Source organism: Scyliorhinus torazame, chromosome 12 (assembly GCF_047496885.1).
Source record: "Scyliorhinus torazame isolate Kashiwa2021f chromosome 12, sScyTor2.1, whole genome shotgun sequence".
Classification (NCBI taxonomy): domain Eukaryota; kingdom Metazoa; phylum Chordata; class Chondrichthyes; order Carcharhiniformes; family Scyliorhinidae; genus Scyliorhinus; species Scyliorhinus torazame.
In genome coordinates, this window is record NC_092718.1 from 193,612,788 (window position 1) to 193,630,839 (window position 18,052).

The following is an 18,052-nucleotide window of genomic DNA, read 5'->3' on the forward strand; positions in this document are numbered from 1 at the left end:
AGAGACGGAGGGAGAGAGACGGAGAGAGAGAGACGGAGAGAGAGACGGAGAGAGAGACGGAGAGAGAGACGGAGAGAGAGACGGAGAGAGAGACGGAGAGAGAGACGGAGAGAGAGACGGAGAGAGAGACGGAGAGAGAGACGGAGAGAGAGACGGAGAGAGAGGCGGAGAGAGAGAGGCGGAGAGAGAGAGGCGGAGAGAGAGAGGCGGAGAGAGAGAGGCGGAGAGAGAGAGGCGGAGAGAGAGAGGCGGAGAGAGAGAGGCGGAGAGAGAGAGGCGGAGAGAGAGAGACGGAGAGAGAGAGACGGAGAGAGAGAGACGGAGAGAGAGAGACGGAGAGAGAGAGACGGAGAGAGAGAGACGGAAAGAGAGAGACGGAAAGAGAGAGAGAGAGAGGCGGAGAGAGAGGGAGAGACGGACGGGGAGAGAGAGAGAGAGACGGAGAGAGAGGGAGAGACGTAGAGAGAGACGGGGAGAGAGAGAGAGAGAGACGGGGAGAGAGAGAGAGAGACGGGGAGAGAGAGAGAGAGACGGGGAGAGAGAGAGAGGGAGACGGGGAGAGAGAGAGAGAGAGAGAAGGGGAGAGAGAGAGGGAGACGGGGAGAGAGAGATGGAGACGGGGAGAGAGAGATGGAGACGGGGACAGAGAGAGAGAGAGAGAGAGACAGAGAAAGAGTCAGAGTGTGTGACAGAGAGAGAGAGAGAGAGACGGGGAGTGAGCAAGAGTGAGAGATTTAAATCTGACCATTGCTAGCAGAGGCTTGAGGAGGTCACCAGTGGGCCTTTTTTGCCACGTGAAAACAAAAATAAAAATCAAGAATTGTTTTTATTATTTTTTTTAAAGTAAAAGCAATACAACTAATGGAAACGCAACTGACAAGTGCAGTTCTGATAATGTTCCTAGACTGTCTGCTTTGGCATGTGAGAGCACCTTTAAGAAATGGGTGTTTATAAATGGATATGTATATAAATATCTGTAGTGAGAGGCCCTTTAAGAAATGGGTGTTTACTACTGCAGTGATGTCAGAGAGTCGGTGGAGCTGGGCTGTCTGTCAGCTTTTTACTTTCGTTTTTGAGCAGGCTGCAGGGTGTGTTTTAGTTTACTTTTCAGTGTTGGAGCTGAAGCCAGACCAAGCAGATGTACTGCTGTTCTCTGCCATCAAAAACGATCTCTTGATCATTTGGTGAATTCAGAATTATAAATGTTCTCAGTAGTGAATGTGAACCTGATGTGCTTCTGTTAAAAGGTGTTTCTTCTGGATGGTGTTTGGCAAGTTATTAAGCATTACTTATTGTATACTTTGGGGGTTTTATTTGAATTGATGGTTGCTAAGATGTTCACTGTATGTTTCAAAAAGGTTAACTTGAGTTCATAGAATAAACATTGTTTTGCTTCAAAAATTACTTTTCCATTTCTGCTGTACCACACCTGTAGGGTGGGCCGTGTCCTCCCCATACCACAATCTATTAAAAGTTGTGGGTCAGGTGAACTCCCTGAAACACTTTGGGGTTCTCTAAACCTCTCTCTCCCCGTCTCTCTCTCTCTCTCCCCGTCTCTCTCTCTCTCTTGGAATGGCTTAGTGAACTTAAAGACAGTGAGGGGTGAGCATATTGTGGGTGCTTCTCAGGTATGGTATTTTAGTTTAAGTAGGGAGTGTGTTGTGGACAATGGCTCTTTCAGAGGCTCAGATGTTTTTGGAGGTGGAGACGGTCAGACGCAGTACCTTACGGACAGAGACTAAAAGCAGACTGTTAGATTTGGCAAAAACATTGCAGTTAACATTACCTGACAAAATGCGAAAAGATGAGGTTATTAGGGCGGTGGCTAAGCATTTAACGTTGCCTGAGATATAGTTTGACTCATTGGAAATAGCAAAAATTCAGTTGCAAATTAAACAAATGGAGCATGAGAAAGAATTAAAGCAGCTTGAATATGAAAGAGCGAGAGAGAGGAAAAAGAAAGAGAAACAGAGAGAGAGGGGGAAAAAAAGATAAAGAGAGAGAGAGAGAGGAAAAAGAGAGAGAAGAAAGGAAAACAGAAAGATTAGCCCTAGCAGAACAAAGAGAAAGAGAAAGGGAGATACAGATCTGGGAAAAAGATAAAGAGAGAGAGTTTGAACTTCAGGAAATGGCCATGAAACATAACAGTCAGTTAAAATTGGCACATGTAAAGGGAAACGTACAGATGATAGTGATGAGGATAGTGAGAAAGAGCATCATAGTCGAAGGCTTGGTGGGGATCTATTTAAATATGTCCAAGCACTGCCAAGGTTTGATGAGAAGGAGATAGAAGCCTTTTTCATTTCATTTGAGAAGGTGGCTAAACAAATGAAATGGCCACAGGAAATGTGGGTATTACTGATTCAAACAAAGCTGGTGGGTAGGGCTAGTGAAGTGTTTGCATCACTACCGGAGGAGGTATCTGGGACGTATGAGGTGGTGAAGAAATCCATCTTAGGTGCATATGAACTAGTGCCTGAAGCCTACAGACAAAGGTTTAGAAATTTAAAGGAAAGAATTTGGTCAAACATACATGGAGTTTGAAAGGATCAAACAGAGTAATTTTGATTTTTGATAGGTGGATAAGGGCTTTGAAAATAGATCAAACGTAAGAAGCTCTCAGAGAAATTATACTTTTGGAGGAGTTTAAAACTTCAATTCCTGATGTAATGAGAACTCATGTGGAAGAACAGAGGGTTAAAACTGCAAGATTAGCAGCAGAAATGGCAGATGATTATGAATTAGTTCATAAATCAAAGCTTGGTTTCCGACATCAGTTTCAGCCTGTGAGGGATAGAAACTGGGGACATGAGAAATACTCAAGTGGTAAAGGTGATCTGATGGGAGATAATAAGGAGAGTGTACCTCAGATTAAAAAAGAATTCCAGGAGGGTGGAAAAGAAATGAGACACTTCAAATGTTTTCACTGTAATAAACTAGGACATGTAAAGTCACAGTGTTGGTGGTTGAAGAAAAGCACTGGGAAGGCTGATGTGGTAAAACAGGATAAGACAGTGGGGTTCATTAGAGTGGTAAAAGGAAAGCCCAAGTGAAGCGAAGGAGGTGCAAAAGATTGGACAGCCTGATCAAGAGGTGATTGATAAGAAGGTGCCAGATGTCTTCAAAGAATTTACTTGTGTGGGTAAAGTTTACTCGTGTGTATCAGGAGGAGCAGGTAAAGAAGTCACAATTTTGAGAGATACGGGAGCTAGTCAATCTTTAATGGTAAGAGATGAGGAATTAAGTAGTTTGGGAAGAATGTTGCCAGAAAAGGTGGTAATACGTGGAATTCAGGGTGAGAGGAGTAGTGTTCAATTATATAAGGCAAGGTTGGAAAGTCCAGTGAAGAGTGGTGACGTGGTAGTAGGAGTAATAGAGGAACTATCTTGTCCAGGAATACAGTTTATCTTGGGTAATGATATAGCTGGATCGCAAGTGGGAGTGATGCCTACTGTGGTTGATAAGCTAGTGGAAAATCAGACAACTGAAGTGTTGAAGGACGAATATCCTGGGATTTTTCCGTATTGTGTAGTAACAAGGTCGCAAAGTCACAGGTTAAGACAAGAGGAGAAATCAAAGAGTGAAATTTATCGACTACAGCTCAGCCTTCAACACCATCATTCCTACGAAACTCATCTCCAAACTCCGTGGCCTTGGCTCCTCCCTCTGTGACTGGATCCTGAACTTTCAACCCACAGACCACAATCAGAAAAGATAGGCAACAACATCTCCTCCACGATCATCCTCAACACCGGTGCCCCACAAGGCTGTGTCCTCAGCCCCCTACTATACTCCTTATACACCTACGACCGTGTGGCCAAATTCCCCTCCAACTCGATCTTCAAATTTGCTGATGACACCACTGTAGTGGTTCGGATTTCAAACAATGACGAGACAGAGTATAGGAATGAGATAGAGAATCTGGTGAACTGGTGCAACGACAATAATCTCTCCCTCAATGTCAACATAACGATGGAGATTATCATCGATTTTAGGAAGCGTAGTGGAGAACATGCCCTGTCAACATCAATGGGAATGAAGTAGAAAGGGTCAAGTTTTTAGGTGTGCAGATCACCAACAGCCTGTCTTGGTCCCCCCATGCCGACACTATAATTAAGAAAGCCCACCAACGACTCTACTTTCTCAGAAGACTGAGGAAATTTGGCATGTCAGCTACGACCCTCACCAACTTCTACAGATGCACCATAGGAAGCATTCTTTCTGGTTGGATCACAGCTTGGTATGGAGCCTGCTCTGCCCTAGGCCGCAGGAAACTACAAAAGATTGTGAATGTAGCCCAGTGTCGAGAAAGCGACTGAGGCATTCAAAATAATGCTGGGACAGCTTAGAATCAGAGTAACACGTGTATGTTGGGGGGGGGGGGGGGGGGGATTAACATAATTTGGGGGAATCTTGAATTTGATTTTATTCAGCAAAGATCTAGATAAAACATTTCAATGTGGACCACAGCTAACAAAATGACAGTGGGCCAATGAAACAAATGAGCTACCTTTAATACAGTCCTATTCCCAACAGCTTTTTAATTCTTATGATATATATATATATATATATTTTTTTTTTTTAAATACACCCATTTTTGTATCTCCTTCAAGTGATGTAACCTATTGCCCATCTTCAGCTATGTGCCCGCTTCTCGTCTGATAAAATAGGAAGAGGGCGTTTTCCTGGAAGATAATCTGCTCAGGTGATAGAAAGCAATTGCTCTCCAGACAGAGACACTGTATTTCACCAGGACAGACACAACAGAGTGCCAAAGGCAACAAATAGATTCAAGGCTCTTTGGAGGTAACATTGAACAGATAACCTTTTTTGTGCAACACCATTTTTTGCTACCTACTGTTGCATCGCTGCCCATTTCTAACATAATTTGAATTGCAAAAGCTCCTGCATCAGCAGTCTGCATAAATATCACCTTGCCTTTCTGACACAAGTACAAGCCCCATTCCACAAGCTCGGATGCAGAACCTAGCTGTCATTTCTGTGCAGTAATGAGGTAGTTTCATCAAAAGTGCCATTTTCATATATCTTGTATATCATATGTCACCAATCTCCTAACATCCAAACGCTCTGCACTTATCGCCTGCTTGCTGCCAAAGTCAAACTCACCCTGGTGCAAACCTACTCAATGGTTGAACCATGGAATATCACATTGTCAAGAGTAGCTGTTCAGCCCCTCACATCTGCGCATGTCAACATGTGCTGGCAAGGCCTCACTCGTACTTGGTGCATCCCTGCCAACACCACCCTCCAATACTGCAACATGGCATCAAGGTTGGCGCCTGCACATCCCCCCCATGTCTGCGTAGGTCCCACAACCCAAAGATGTGCAGGACAGGTGGATAGGCCATGCTAAATTGCCCCTTAATTGGAAAAAATAAAAATATATATATTTTTTAAAATGGCATCAAGGAGGAACTGCAAATGCTTACAGCAGACACACATTTGTCCTGAAAATCCAAGATATTGGAGAAGAGTGTTAGAGACTGGGGAAGCTCTTCCCATAGATTAGGCAGATGACTAAGAATTAATGTGCAAACAGAAAAAAGTCTAGCATGTACAACAGTTGGAAATGAAGTTGTCAAATAAGTTGTCGAAAATCCACTAGAACGGACTCAGTTTCTCAACGATCTATCCAAATTTTCACCCTGAAAATCCGGTACTGCATGTGGACGGCATGGTAGCACAGTGGTTAGCACTTTAGCTTCACCGCACCAGGGTCCCAGGTTCGATTCACGGCTTGGGTTACTGTCTGTGCAAAGTCTGCATGTTCTCCCCGTGTCTGCGTGGGTTTTGTCCGGGTGCTCCGGTTTCCTCCTACAAGTCCCGAAAGACATGCTGTTCAGTGAATTGGACATTCTGAATTCTCCCATTGTGTACCCAAACAGGCGCCGGAATGTGGCGACTAGGGGATTTTCACAGTAACTTCATTGCAGTGTTAATGGACACCTACTTGCGACAATAAAGATTATTATTGTGTTTCAAAGCCAACCCTGGATGGTGTACCAGGTTTGCGAAGTGAAACACAGTTTTGTACTGCGGCAGAAGACCGTGTTTTCACTGCGTCTCCCTGCAGAACTTGATGGCCGGCTCATCATGTTTCAGCAATTTAGAATCAAACATAGACCAAAAGGTGAACACAGATTGATCTGCATTGCGAACATAGAGGAGACTCCCATGAATCTTGACATTGCAGCCAGTAAGACGGCGAGCGAAGTTGGAGAGAAAAAGTGTGTTAATGAAGACAACTAGACGAGAAAGAGAAACTAAGTTGTATAAACTGCTTTTGCTTTTGATGGATTTGATAAATTTGATGAATTTATTGTACACAAATGAATGCGCATCTCCATGGAGGTTATTTATATCAAAATAAAAATGTTAAATACCTTTCGGCTCGTTTTGTGGTTGGGGTTGGGGAGGGAACAGTTAGCAACTCAGATAGGAGTAAAAGTCAACTTCTTACTTCTTGGCTAAAGATTTAGTCTTAGAAACTCAATTTTTACTCAAGTATATGTTGCAATTAGGACTCAGTTATAAACTTCTTGGACAGCATGTGGACACCCATTGTTTTAGATTTACGTAGAAAAAATAACGAAGACAAGGCACTGGAGGAGAGAACCAGCACCTCAGATTGAATCCTAGAAATCATAGGGTGGCACAGTGGTTAGCACTGCTGCTTCACAGCTCCAGGGACCTGGGTTCAATTCCAGCCTCGGGTGACTGTCTGTGTGGAGTTTACACCCCCCGCCCCCCGTGTCTGCGTGGGTCTCCTCCGGATGCTCCGGTTTCTTCCCACAGTCCAAAGATGTGCAGGTTAGGTGGATTGGCCATGCTAAATTGCCCCTTAGTGTCCAAAAGGTCAGGTAGGATTACTGGGTTGCGGGGCTACGGTGGAGGTGTGGGTTTAAGTAACGTGCTCTTTCCCAGGGCTGGTGCAGACTCAAAGGACTGAATGGCTTCCTTCCACACTTTAGGGATTCTATTGTATTTACAAAAGGTGAGAAAAAGGTTAGCAAAAGAAGTTGGCAAAAACAAATATGGCTTCAAATTCAAACTGACTGGTGTCTGCAGAGGGTGCACTGGTCCCTTGAAAAAGTGGTTCGTAGATTTGTACAGATTCAAACCATGTCCTCCGTTTTAATAAAGTGGTTCAGGGGTTATGACACAGAATGCTCTTCAGTTACATCAGGGTTCAACAAACATCCAGGGCTATTTGGAGCTTTGCGAGACAGATCGGATGATCAGACATTGCATCACAATTCAGAGCAGATGGGCTGAAGCAAAGATTAGGCTTGGCCTGAAATAACCTCGGCTGGTTACTGTTAAAAGCAAACTCGGGTCAGTACCAAAGGTTGCGTGTAACAGAACTGGCTAGTCAAAGACAGGTTATCATTGCAGCACATCTAACTTATTGATCCAACTGAGGAAAAGTCTAGCCGATTACTTCATTGTGTCACCCAATTGTGGGCAGATTATACGAAATGCAAGAATGGCCAAGGAAGGCGAGTCCATAATGCGGCCAAACAGGTTGAGGAAGATTAATCCTTCCAATATACACAGGCGGCAAGCGCGAGAGAGATTCCTCGTAAACCACAGGATGAAACTAAATTGGAGCTTCTTCGGCAGGCTGCAAAATGCATGCAAAACTGTATGTTGCCACAGCGACTCTGGCTCCTTGGTGGTGGGACGGGGGAGACGAGGGGGACAAAGTCAGACCTGCCTTGGGACAAACAATCCAAGAAAAAGAATAGCATAATAAGAGAAAAGAGAGAGAGGGGAATTCAAAAAATATCAGAAATATCTTGTCCTCCCAGTTTATTGAGGAGAGAAGCAGTGGTAGACCCAGTTTTCAGTGGAAGAGAATATCATTAGATTTAGAATAGGTTTATGAAAGTAGGCATGGTGCAGTCAAGTTCAAACATACTTAACTGGAGGAGGAATAACTACAAGCCACAGGAATGGGACCCTGCCCAGGTGGGTTGAAATCAAAAGATCGTAGGCAAAATAGTAAATTACCAATGGGAGACCTTTAAAGAGGAAGTGGATCGGTACGGAGTAGACACATTCCCAGGAGTGGTAAGATCATGTGAAGCTAGGGAGGCACAGTGGTTAGCACTGATGCCTCACAGCCCCAGGGATCTGGATTCGATTCCAACCTCGGGTGATTGTCTGTGTGGAGTTTGCACTTTCTTCCTGTGTCTGCACGTGTTTCCTCCAGGTTGTCTGGTTTCCTCCCACAGTCCAAAGATGTACAGGTTAGGTGGAGTGGCCATGATAAATTGCCATTAGGTGGGGTTGCAGGGACAGGGTGAGGGATTGGGCCTAGGTGGGGTGCTCTTTCAGAAGGTTGGTTCAAACGCGATGGGCCAAATGGCCTCTTGCTGCACTGCAGCAATTTTATGATCCTTGGATAACTAAAGATATAAATGAAATAGTAAAAGGAGGCTTTTGTCATATGACAATTAAACAATCATATTATAAGAGAGGACTATCATCACTAGTGAAGACAGATGCAAAGTAATATCTTAGCCATGCCCTCTGCTGAACATAAAAAGTACAGAGGAAATCAAAATAAGAAAATAAAGAGAAGAAGACAGAGTAAGGGAATAGATTAGGGACCAACACAAGAAAGGGAGCCCAAAAGCATATTATAAACTACCTTATTAATTATGTGTTTGAGGAAAGATGGGAGCAATTAGGGACCAAACAAGACATCTTGTGGAGGCAGATGGCATGTCTGAGGCACTAAATGAGTAACTTGCATTTGTCTTCACAAGAAAACAGGATGCTGGCAAAGTAACTTGAAGGGAGAAGGCAGTAATGATACTAGAGGATGAGAATAAATGAAAAGGATGTGCTTAAAAGTTGGTAATCCTCATCTGGTCCAGGTGGAATACATCCGAGATAATTATGGGTAGTAAAGATGGAAACGGCAGATGCTCCAGCCACACACTTCCATTGTCCCATGAATAGGATGGTGGTGCCAGAGAACTGCGACGCTTGGAAATGTTACACATTCATTTTTTTTTTTTTAAAAACAGGAAGTCAGATAAGCCAGAAAACACAGGCTAATCAGACGAAAGCTCAGAGTGAGGCCATTTCTAGAGACCAAATGAATCTGCATTTAGAAAAGTTTGAGTTAATAAATGAAACTCAGCATGAATTTGTTCAAGAGAAAATGTGCTTGCTTAATGCCACACTCATGAAATTTGGCCTCGAGGAGATATTCAAAATAAATTAGGCGGCACACAGTGGTTAGCATTGCTGCCTCACGGCACCGAGGACCCGGGTTAGATCACGGCCCCAAGTCACTGTCCGTGTGGAGTTTGCACATTCTCCCCGAGTCTGCGTGGGTCTCACCCCCACAACCCAAAGATGTGGAGGGCAGGTGGATTGGCCACGCTAAATTGCCCCTTAATTGGAAAAATGAAAAGAAAATTCACCTTAAAACTGCATGGAGAATGGACACTTCTTTTAAAAATGGAGTTTGAGAGGTCACATGACTTTTTTCTTCTTCTCGGAATAATCATGGAACCACACAGCTTGCATGTGTGGATGAGTCATTAAACATGTGGCAAAACCAACATGCTGCAGCTGGATTTTAAAATGTAAAAAAAAGTTTTCCAAGATGCTACCGGAGCGTGGCAACTCTGTGAGCTCTCCCCTGCGGGTCCTCTTCCCAAACTTTTATAACCGTTACTATAATCTATAGTATGTTCGTGGCAGGAGGTTGGCATAGTGATTAGCATTGCTGCCTCACAGCACCGAGGATCCCGGGTTCGATCCTGACCCCGGGACACTGTCAGTGTGGAGTTTGCACATTCGCCCCGTGTCTGCGTGGGTCTCACCCCCACAACCAAAAAAGATGTGCAGGGTAGGTGGATTGGCCACGCTAAATTGCCCCTTAATTGGAAAAAAAAAGAATTGGCTGCTCTAAATTTATTGAAAAATATTATTATAGTATGTTCTGGGTATTTTTTATGTGTGGAGCGATCTGCCAGCACTGTAAGCAGAATAATACTTTACACTGCATCTCGTGACAATAAACTAATCAATCAATCTTTCCTATGGCTTAACGCATGTCATTATCCAAATAATTAAGGAAACTTGTTCATAGTGCAGGCTTCTCAGCTTCAGAGGAGAATTCCAAAGAATGGGTGGGGAAATATATCACAAAGATATGGATGAAACTTTAACACTACTGTGTGTCAATGGCAAGGTTGTCAGAGACCATTTGGCAGGACAGTGAAAAACAGATACTATGGTCACATGATAGAAAATCAGGATTTTTTGTAAGGGACATTTAACAAGACACATCTTTGGAAATGCAGCAGAAGGAGAAACAGGACCAGACCAGTAAAAGAACAACACCCTACCTAAAAATTGATCAGGAGACACAGAATCTGGGCTGGCCTTTTACCTAATTATTTGAAGAACCAAAGCAGGTTTTTGTGACAGGGTTTGACTGCAGCACGACTGGACTGAAGTCAGAGAAATCAGCAAGCAGTAAGTCACTACGAATCAGCCTTCAAAAACCTTCAACCTCTATTTCTTCAACGAACCCAAAAGGAAACACGTGCCGCGATAGAAGTAAATGTGACAGTGAATTGTTGCACTTGGTACGTGCATGGGGTTGGTGCATGCGTGGGTGCACAAAAAAAGGGAAAACCATCCTACCATGCCTGGTAACAATAACTCAATCAAGCTCTTTGATAGAGTTATGGAGAGGGATTATCAGGGTAGTGAAGTTAATGTTACATATATAGACTTTCAAAAAGCATTTGATAAAGCAACGCTATAGCCATGTTATCAAGATTAAAGCCCAAGAGATAAAACAGACAGGGCAGCATGGGTATAAAATCTGTTAAAGAACGGAAAGCAGAGAGTCCTGGGATCAATTTTTTTTCAGATTCAAGAAAAGTACACAATAGCGTTCGTTCCCGGGGTGAGTATTAGGGCCACTACTCTTTTTGATACATATTAATGACCTGGATTTGGGTATACAGAGCATAATTTCAAAGACTGTAGAAGATACAATGAGGCTAGTAACAGATTTTAGGAGGACATGAACGGACTGCTAAAATGGGTCTGTACGTGATGGATTAAATTTAACGTTGAGAAGTGTGATGTGATACATTATGGCAGGGAAGTATGGCAGGGAAAATGAGGCTCAATGTGAACTAAATTTTTAATGCGGATTAAAGCAGGAACAGAGGGGGCTGGATATGTATAAACCTTGAAAGTAGCCGGATGAGTTGAAAAGGCTCATAAAGTAGTTGATAGAATCCTGGTCTTGATTAGCATTGGAATAGATTACAAAACCAAGTTAAACCTCCATAAAACACTGGTCAGACCTCAAGTGCTCATTTTGGGTCACCACACCTTTGGACAGACATCGCCTAAGAGTGGGTGCAGAAGTGGGGGATTTACTAGAATGATACCAGGGATGATGGACTTCAGTTATGTGACGGGATTGGAGAAACGGAGCTCTTCTCCTTAGAGGAGATTATAGCGGTGTTCAAAATCATTAATGCTTTTGATCAAGGAAGCAAGGAGAAATTGTTTCCGGTGGCACAAGGTTACATACTTGAAGGAAAAAAAATAACAGGGCTATGAGGCAGAGCAGAGGAGTTAGATTAACTGAATATCTCTACTAAAGAGCCAACAGAGGCACAATGGACTAAACGGCCTCCTTGTGTTATTTAATTCAATGGTAACATGATATAACAGGAAATAAATGGGTGATCTTTCCCCTCATGTACTTTATGTTTTCTTCCCATTCTCAGTCTAGAATCTGACACAGACTTTATTGTAGGCAATTTGTTGCATTGCTATTAACCATTCTGCTCTGAACAGCCCAGTAAAGGAATGTAGCATAATTCATGCAAGATAAAAAGATCCTTGCAAACATTTCCTGGATCCCTCCCAAGGAACACAGTAAACTGTCACAATGTATAACTTTAATTAGAGAGTTTAGGTACAGAACATTATCATTTATTCTTATGTACTTCACGTTTCCAGTAATTTTACTTCCTACTACACACATCCCACTCCTAACACTGCACCGCCCATTGCCTTGCCAACTTGCCTACTTTCCTCCTGAACATAGTGAAACTCTTAAACTAGTTCAATGATGGCTGCAGGCTCTGGTTTTTCATTCAAGTGGTGATGCAGCATGGAAAATGAGTGCCAGCAGTCGATTCGGGGCATCAAGCTGAGCCCAAACAAAGTTTATTTTAATTTATGCACTTGCATGCAATTATGCGCACACACGCTCACGCAAATTTCAATGAGGAGAATGAGCCCAAACTCCCCCTTCTCTAGCCTAGGGCCATTCGATCAACACTGGCTGAAATAAAGGGCGGTACAGTGGCGCAGAGGTTAGCACTGCTGCCTTTGGGCAGCACGGTGACGCAGTGGTTAGCACTGCTGCCTCACGGCACTGAGGACCCAGGTTCGATCCCGGCCTCGGTCACTGTCCCTGTGGAGTTTGCACATTCTCCCTGTGTCTGTGTGGGTTTCATCCCCACAACCCAAAAAGATGTGCAGGATAGGTGAATCAGCCACGCTAACTTGCCCCTTAACTGGATTAAAAAGAATTGGGTACTCTAAATTTATTTTTTAAATTTAAAACTCAGCACTGGGGGGGGGGGGGAAGGAGCTCAAAACTCCCAAAACCATGATTACCCATCTCTGACAGCATAGGCAAGACACAGCGACACAAGACCATTTCCAAGATCAAAATGGAGCAAGGAATTTCATAAAAACAGCAAGATTAATGATAGTCAGCCTGACATTACCTCATCTGCAGAGCAATACCATCTTGGCTCAGACCCAGGTCAGACAAGCTGTCAGAGTTTACAGATGAGGGTGATAGCGATCGCTCCTGGTCTTCCAAAATATCTGATTTGCTGCTGTTCATTCCAACCTCATCCTCCGAGTTGTCCTCAGACACAGAGCCGATGATGAACTTGGAATGCGGGCCGATTGGCTGCAGCTCAGGAAGTTTGGTTGCTGGATCCTGATCCGACATTGCTGCTCCAGACAATCAGCACTACAGAGAAAGTAACCAGAGCCTGAATCAAAAAAACAGAAATGTTACCAAGAGAAATAGTGTCTTGGGTTGTCCCAAAACCTAACAGTGACAGTCTATTTATTGCAAAATGAGACTCGAGCAAGAAACTTAGGCCATCCGATCTTTCCATCAGTCTGCCCTTCTGCAAATCAGATTTGCTAGAATGTATAGAGTATGTAATTATGCAACTTCTACTAATCAGCCATGGATCTTCTGCTAGAGCAACAAAGACTTGGATCTTTACAGCATCCTCAATGTAGAAAGGTGTCCCAAGGCAAAAACAAGCAAAAGCAGACACTGATCTAAAGGAGGAGATAGGAGGTGTGAACAAAAGGATTTCTGAAAGAGGTGGGTGTCAAAAGCATGTTTTTAATAAAGGAAGGGAGGAAAAGGGCTCGGGGGGGGGGGGGGGGGGGGGGGGATTGCAGAATAATGGATGAGGACATTGAGATATTCAGCAAAGGTGGAGTGAAGAGGGGAGCATTGCAAGCAAGACAACTGGAAGATGAACAGTCTGGGGATGGGGCGGGAGTGCCGGGTTTTGGGAGGTTCTACCGATAAAGGGAGGGACAAGGCCATGAAGGGATTTAAGCACAAAAGTGATCATTTTAACTTTTGAGACTTTTGGGGACTGGGAACCAAAGCAGATTAGCGAGAAAGGGGTGACTGGTGAGTGGCATGGTGCAGGTTACAATATAGGCAGAAGAGATTTCAGTGAGCTGAAGTTTATGGAAGATGAGAGGCAAAGTTGGAGAGTATTCCAAGAATCAAATCTGGGTGGTAAAGGCACGAGTGAGGGTTTCAGCAGCAGACAAACCAAGGCAAGGACAGAAGCTGTAAGTTGCAACGGTGGGAGGGTTATAGTGAAGTGAACCAGACCCAGCAGAGTCATACTTTCAGCAAAATTGGAGGGGGGGGGGATAGCAATCTGGAATCATTCTTGAAGAGTTGGTTGAAGCCACTTGTAGATCTGGGGAACAAAGAACTGAGAGAGCTTTGATTAAGTCATTTTCTGCTCACACTGATGTGCTCTGTAGAGACACAAAAAGAGAGAAATGCAAAATATGTCTAAACAGGTTCAAATCTTCCCAGAAGTTACTTTGATATGCTACAGGACTGGTGAGGAAGGAATTATGTTTCTAGAACAAAAGAAACAGAACATCTCAAGCCTTTGAGGACCTCAATACTCGATTATATGGCAACCATCCATAAAATGGCCCCGATCCCAGGTGCATGTTACACTCAATCATACTACTGAACTATATAAAACTTACCGCCTTTGGGTCAAACTATTTCATTTTCAGAAGAAAGATATTGGACAGAACTGTTCTATCACAAACAAGAGCTTACATTCCAAGAATACAAATACTGGAAAGGTTCAGCAAATCAGGCAACATCTGCAGAGACAAGAGGGCGGGGGTGACATTTCAGGTCCATGACCTATCGCCCAAACCGGTTCTTGACTTGGGAATATGATCCCTACCTTCCCCTCTCTGCACACACTGCCAGGGCCTGGCCTGCTGGGCCAGTGTTTTCAGCTTTTCAAAAACATGACCATGCGTTTTTATTTCCTTTCTTAAATCTCAAGACTTCTCTCAGTAAAATTAAGTCTGTTTGAAATCTAATATCAATATAATTGGCCTCGTGTCCCTGGAAGAGGCAGGGGACAAATAAAAAAGTCTTCCTGGGTTGCCACTACATCCAATATCCTGTGACTGCTAATACTTACATGCTGCCCTCTCCCCACATCAACAATCTACTAAAATTCACAGCTTATATTTACACAGAAAATATTGTTTGGAAGTGTTACCCTGCCCAAAATTAACTGATGACTGAATGTTTGCAATAAAGCTTTTGATCGTATCTCTCGCTCTTCAGCTTGGCGCTGTTCTTCTTACACAAGAAATTACCCTGATGTGTTACTCCACCGTAAAGGTGCCATATAAATACAAGGTGTTTTTGTCAAGTCAATTAGTTGCTGCAAAATCAGTTTGATGGACATTAGGAAATGTGTGTTTGCTCGGCTTGATTTTTCAAAGGGTGCATTTACCATCTGTGAATCGCAAAGGGAAGGAAGGACCTTAGTCTGTACTCATGAGACAAGGCAATGGTGGGGAGATCACAAATGGCCAAGTCTTTTGGGTCCACTGATTGCTATAGTGTCTCCCTGGAGGAAATCTCTCCGAAAGGCCACAAGAATGAGGTTTAAAAATGCTTAATGTGGCAATGTTCCTTGTTGAGTGAATCAATGCTTTCAGAAAAGGAGTGGATACTGCACAAGAGATTGAAAGATTAAAAATGGGAATGAAAAACTTAAGAGAACATTTACATTAATTACTGCTGCCATGGTGACACGTACATTTGGCTGGTAGCAATGTCGAAAAATATTACTGCCTAGGCAGAAAATTTTCCCACGGTCACATTTAAACACAAATTATGTATGATTAAACAGATACATTATGGCTGGTAGTGAGATAATCACAACAATGCTGGTTGTGTGCAAATTATCTGGTCAGGCTCATTCTACTGACTGCTGCTCAGGAATTATAATCTTTCTAGGTACAGTCCCCCAATACTGAACCACCTTTCCTGGGAATAATGCTGAACTCCATAATGCAGCCCAGTACAGCAAGTGCATGCATCCAGTATCATTTTGTAATAGGTAAGCAGCTTAGCTGATAGAAATTAAGGCAACAACTACCTGGCTGAGTTGCATCAACACTGCACCTCCGGTGTCTGGGCCAGGTGCAGGTAACACCTTGAGAATTCATCAATATCATTAGTTGCGTTAAGTAACACGTGCCTTAGGGCGGTGGCTAGCACTGCTGATCACAACGCCAGGGACCCGGGTTCAATTCAGACCTCAGTCGACTGCCTGTGTTGAGTTTGCACGTTCTCACTATGTCTGTGTGGGTTTCCTCCCATAGTCCAAAGATGTGCAGGTTATGTGGATTGGCTATGCTAAATTGCCCCTATAAGGGGTTGCAAAACAGGGGATTGGGCCTCGATTAGATGCTCTTTCAGAGAATCTGTGCAGACTCGATGGGCTGAATGGACCCCTTCAGCACTATAGGGAGTCTAAGATCTCCATTCTTAAAATTACCCAAGCCCAAGATTAGGTACAGTGTCTTTTCTCGTCAGTTTGAATTTTGCATATCGCTTGTGGAGACCGTGCATTGGCTTCAATTTGAATGGTTTTTTGGAGCAAGCAAGGGCTTGCCCACTCTGCGAGTTGGTTTTGTAACTTTAAGAATGGAGTGAACAACATTTTGTTTTAAAATAACCATTTGCAATGAACACATGGTTGCAGAACTCGCCCTGGTCTCCGAACAGGAGACCTCAGGTTTAGACATTTGGGTGGAGGTTTTAACTAACATCCAGAGACCAATGTGCTCAGCTCCAGGACCAGGACGCTGCCTGTCCTCAAGCCTCGCCCTCTCACTCTGAGTCTTGGGCTCCCTCTGTTCTGGAGCACATCCGTCCCTCCTGGAAGCTGGGTTCGATGGTGCAATTTAATAACCAGAAGAGCAGCGCCAATGTCCCACGCCTCCAGGCCCTGGCACATCCCAATCATTAAGCGAGGCCACCGCCATCGATCTGTCTTTAAGCCCGCCCCTGAAGCGCCTCCGGTTGCTTCCTGCACCGACTCGGCCGACCCCGAGTAAGGTAAAGGCTTCGGATGCTGCAGGCGGCCCCACGGTAGGAGGCTCCAGAGCCAAAGCCTCTACTCACCCGGCTGAGGATTTATTTCTCCAGCTTATCTTGATTGCGAGTTACCGGCGAAACTCCGTACGCGCGCGCACTGGCACAGGGCCGCCCGCTTCCCTCCTGCTGTTGAGATGAGCAGTTCGGTTCCTCCGGTGACAGCAGCAAAAGCAGCCGGTGGCGTGATTGGAGGTTACTGTCGGTCATTCGCCCCTGACCCCTCCCCCGCGCCCGCCCCCGAGCCCGGCCCATTGGCTGCCGGCGGTTCCACCAAGCCGCCGCGCGGAGGGGCGCGACCCAATGGGGAGCGAGCCGGTTGGAGACGGCGGCTCGTCACAATCGAACCATAGAAGGGGGGGGGAGGTGAGGGGCCAGGGCGAGGGGAGAGAGAGCCTGGGGAAGAGGAGAGAGGGGCTGGGCAAGGGGGGGGAGGCAGGAGAGAGGGGCTGGGCAAGGGGGGGGGAGGCAGGAGAGAGGGGCTGGGCAAGGGGGGGGGGAGGCAGGAGAGAGGGGGCTGGGCAAGGGGGGGGGGAGGAAGGAGAGAGGGGCTGGGCAAGGGGGGGGGAGGCAGGAGAGAGGGGCTGGCAAGGGGGGGGAGGCAGGAGAGAGGGGCTGGGCAAGGGGGGGAGGCAGGAGAGAGGGGCTGGGCAAGGGGGGGGCCAGGGAGAGAGGAGCTGGGCAAGGGGGGGGAGGCAGGAGAGAGGAGCTGGGCAAGGGGGGGGAGGCAGGAGAGAGGGGCTGGGCAAGGGGGGGAGGCAGGAGAGAGGGGCTGGGCAAGGGGGGGAGGCAGGAGAGAGGGGCTGGGCAAGGGGGGGAGGCAGGAGAGAGGGGCTGGGCAAGGGGGGGCAGGAGAGAGGGGGGGGCAGGAGAGAGGGGGGGGCTGGGCAAGGGGGGGAGGCAGGAGAGAGGGGCTGGGCAAGGGGGGGAGGCAGGAGAGAGGGGCTGGGCAAGGGGGGGCAGGAGAGAGGGGGGGGCAGGAGAGAGGGGGGGGCAGGAGAGAGGGGGGGCAGGAGAGAGGGGGGGGCAGGAGAGGGGGGGGGCAGGAGAGGGGGGGGCAGGAGAGGGGGGGGGCAGGAGAGGGGGGGGCAGGAGAGGGGGGGGGGGCAGGAGAGAGGGGGGGCAGGAGAGAGGGGGGGGCAGGAGAGAGGGGGGGCAGGAGAGAGGGGCTGGGCAAGGGGGGGGGCAGGAGAGAGGGGCTGGGCAAGGGGGGGGCAGGAGAGAGGGGCTGGGCAAGGGGGGGGGCAGGAGAGAGGG

General features: G+C 45.8%; 1 protein-coding gene across 2 annotated transcripts in view; it reads right to left on the reverse strand.

Annotated features, from left to right (window-relative positions):
- Positions 1-16,999, reverse strand: part of acaca (acetyl-CoA carboxylase alpha) — a 363,222-nt gene extending 346,223 nt beyond the window's left edge. Inside the window, exons 1-2 of one of the 2 annotated variants that reach the window (XM_072469570.1) lie at positions 16,826-16,999; positions 12,819-13,072 (exon numbers count right to left, since the gene is read on the reverse strand). In XM_072469570.1, the coding sequence (XP_072325671.1) occupies positions 12,819-13,051 (233 nt within the window). In that variant the 5' untranslated portion in view covers positions 13,052-13,072; positions 16,826-16,999. Of the gene's footprint in view, positions 1-12,818; positions 13,095-16,825 lie in introns of both variants that reach the window. The other variant, XM_072469569.1, reaches the window with a different exon arrangement.
- Positions 17,000-18,052: the final 1,053 nt, after the last annotated feature.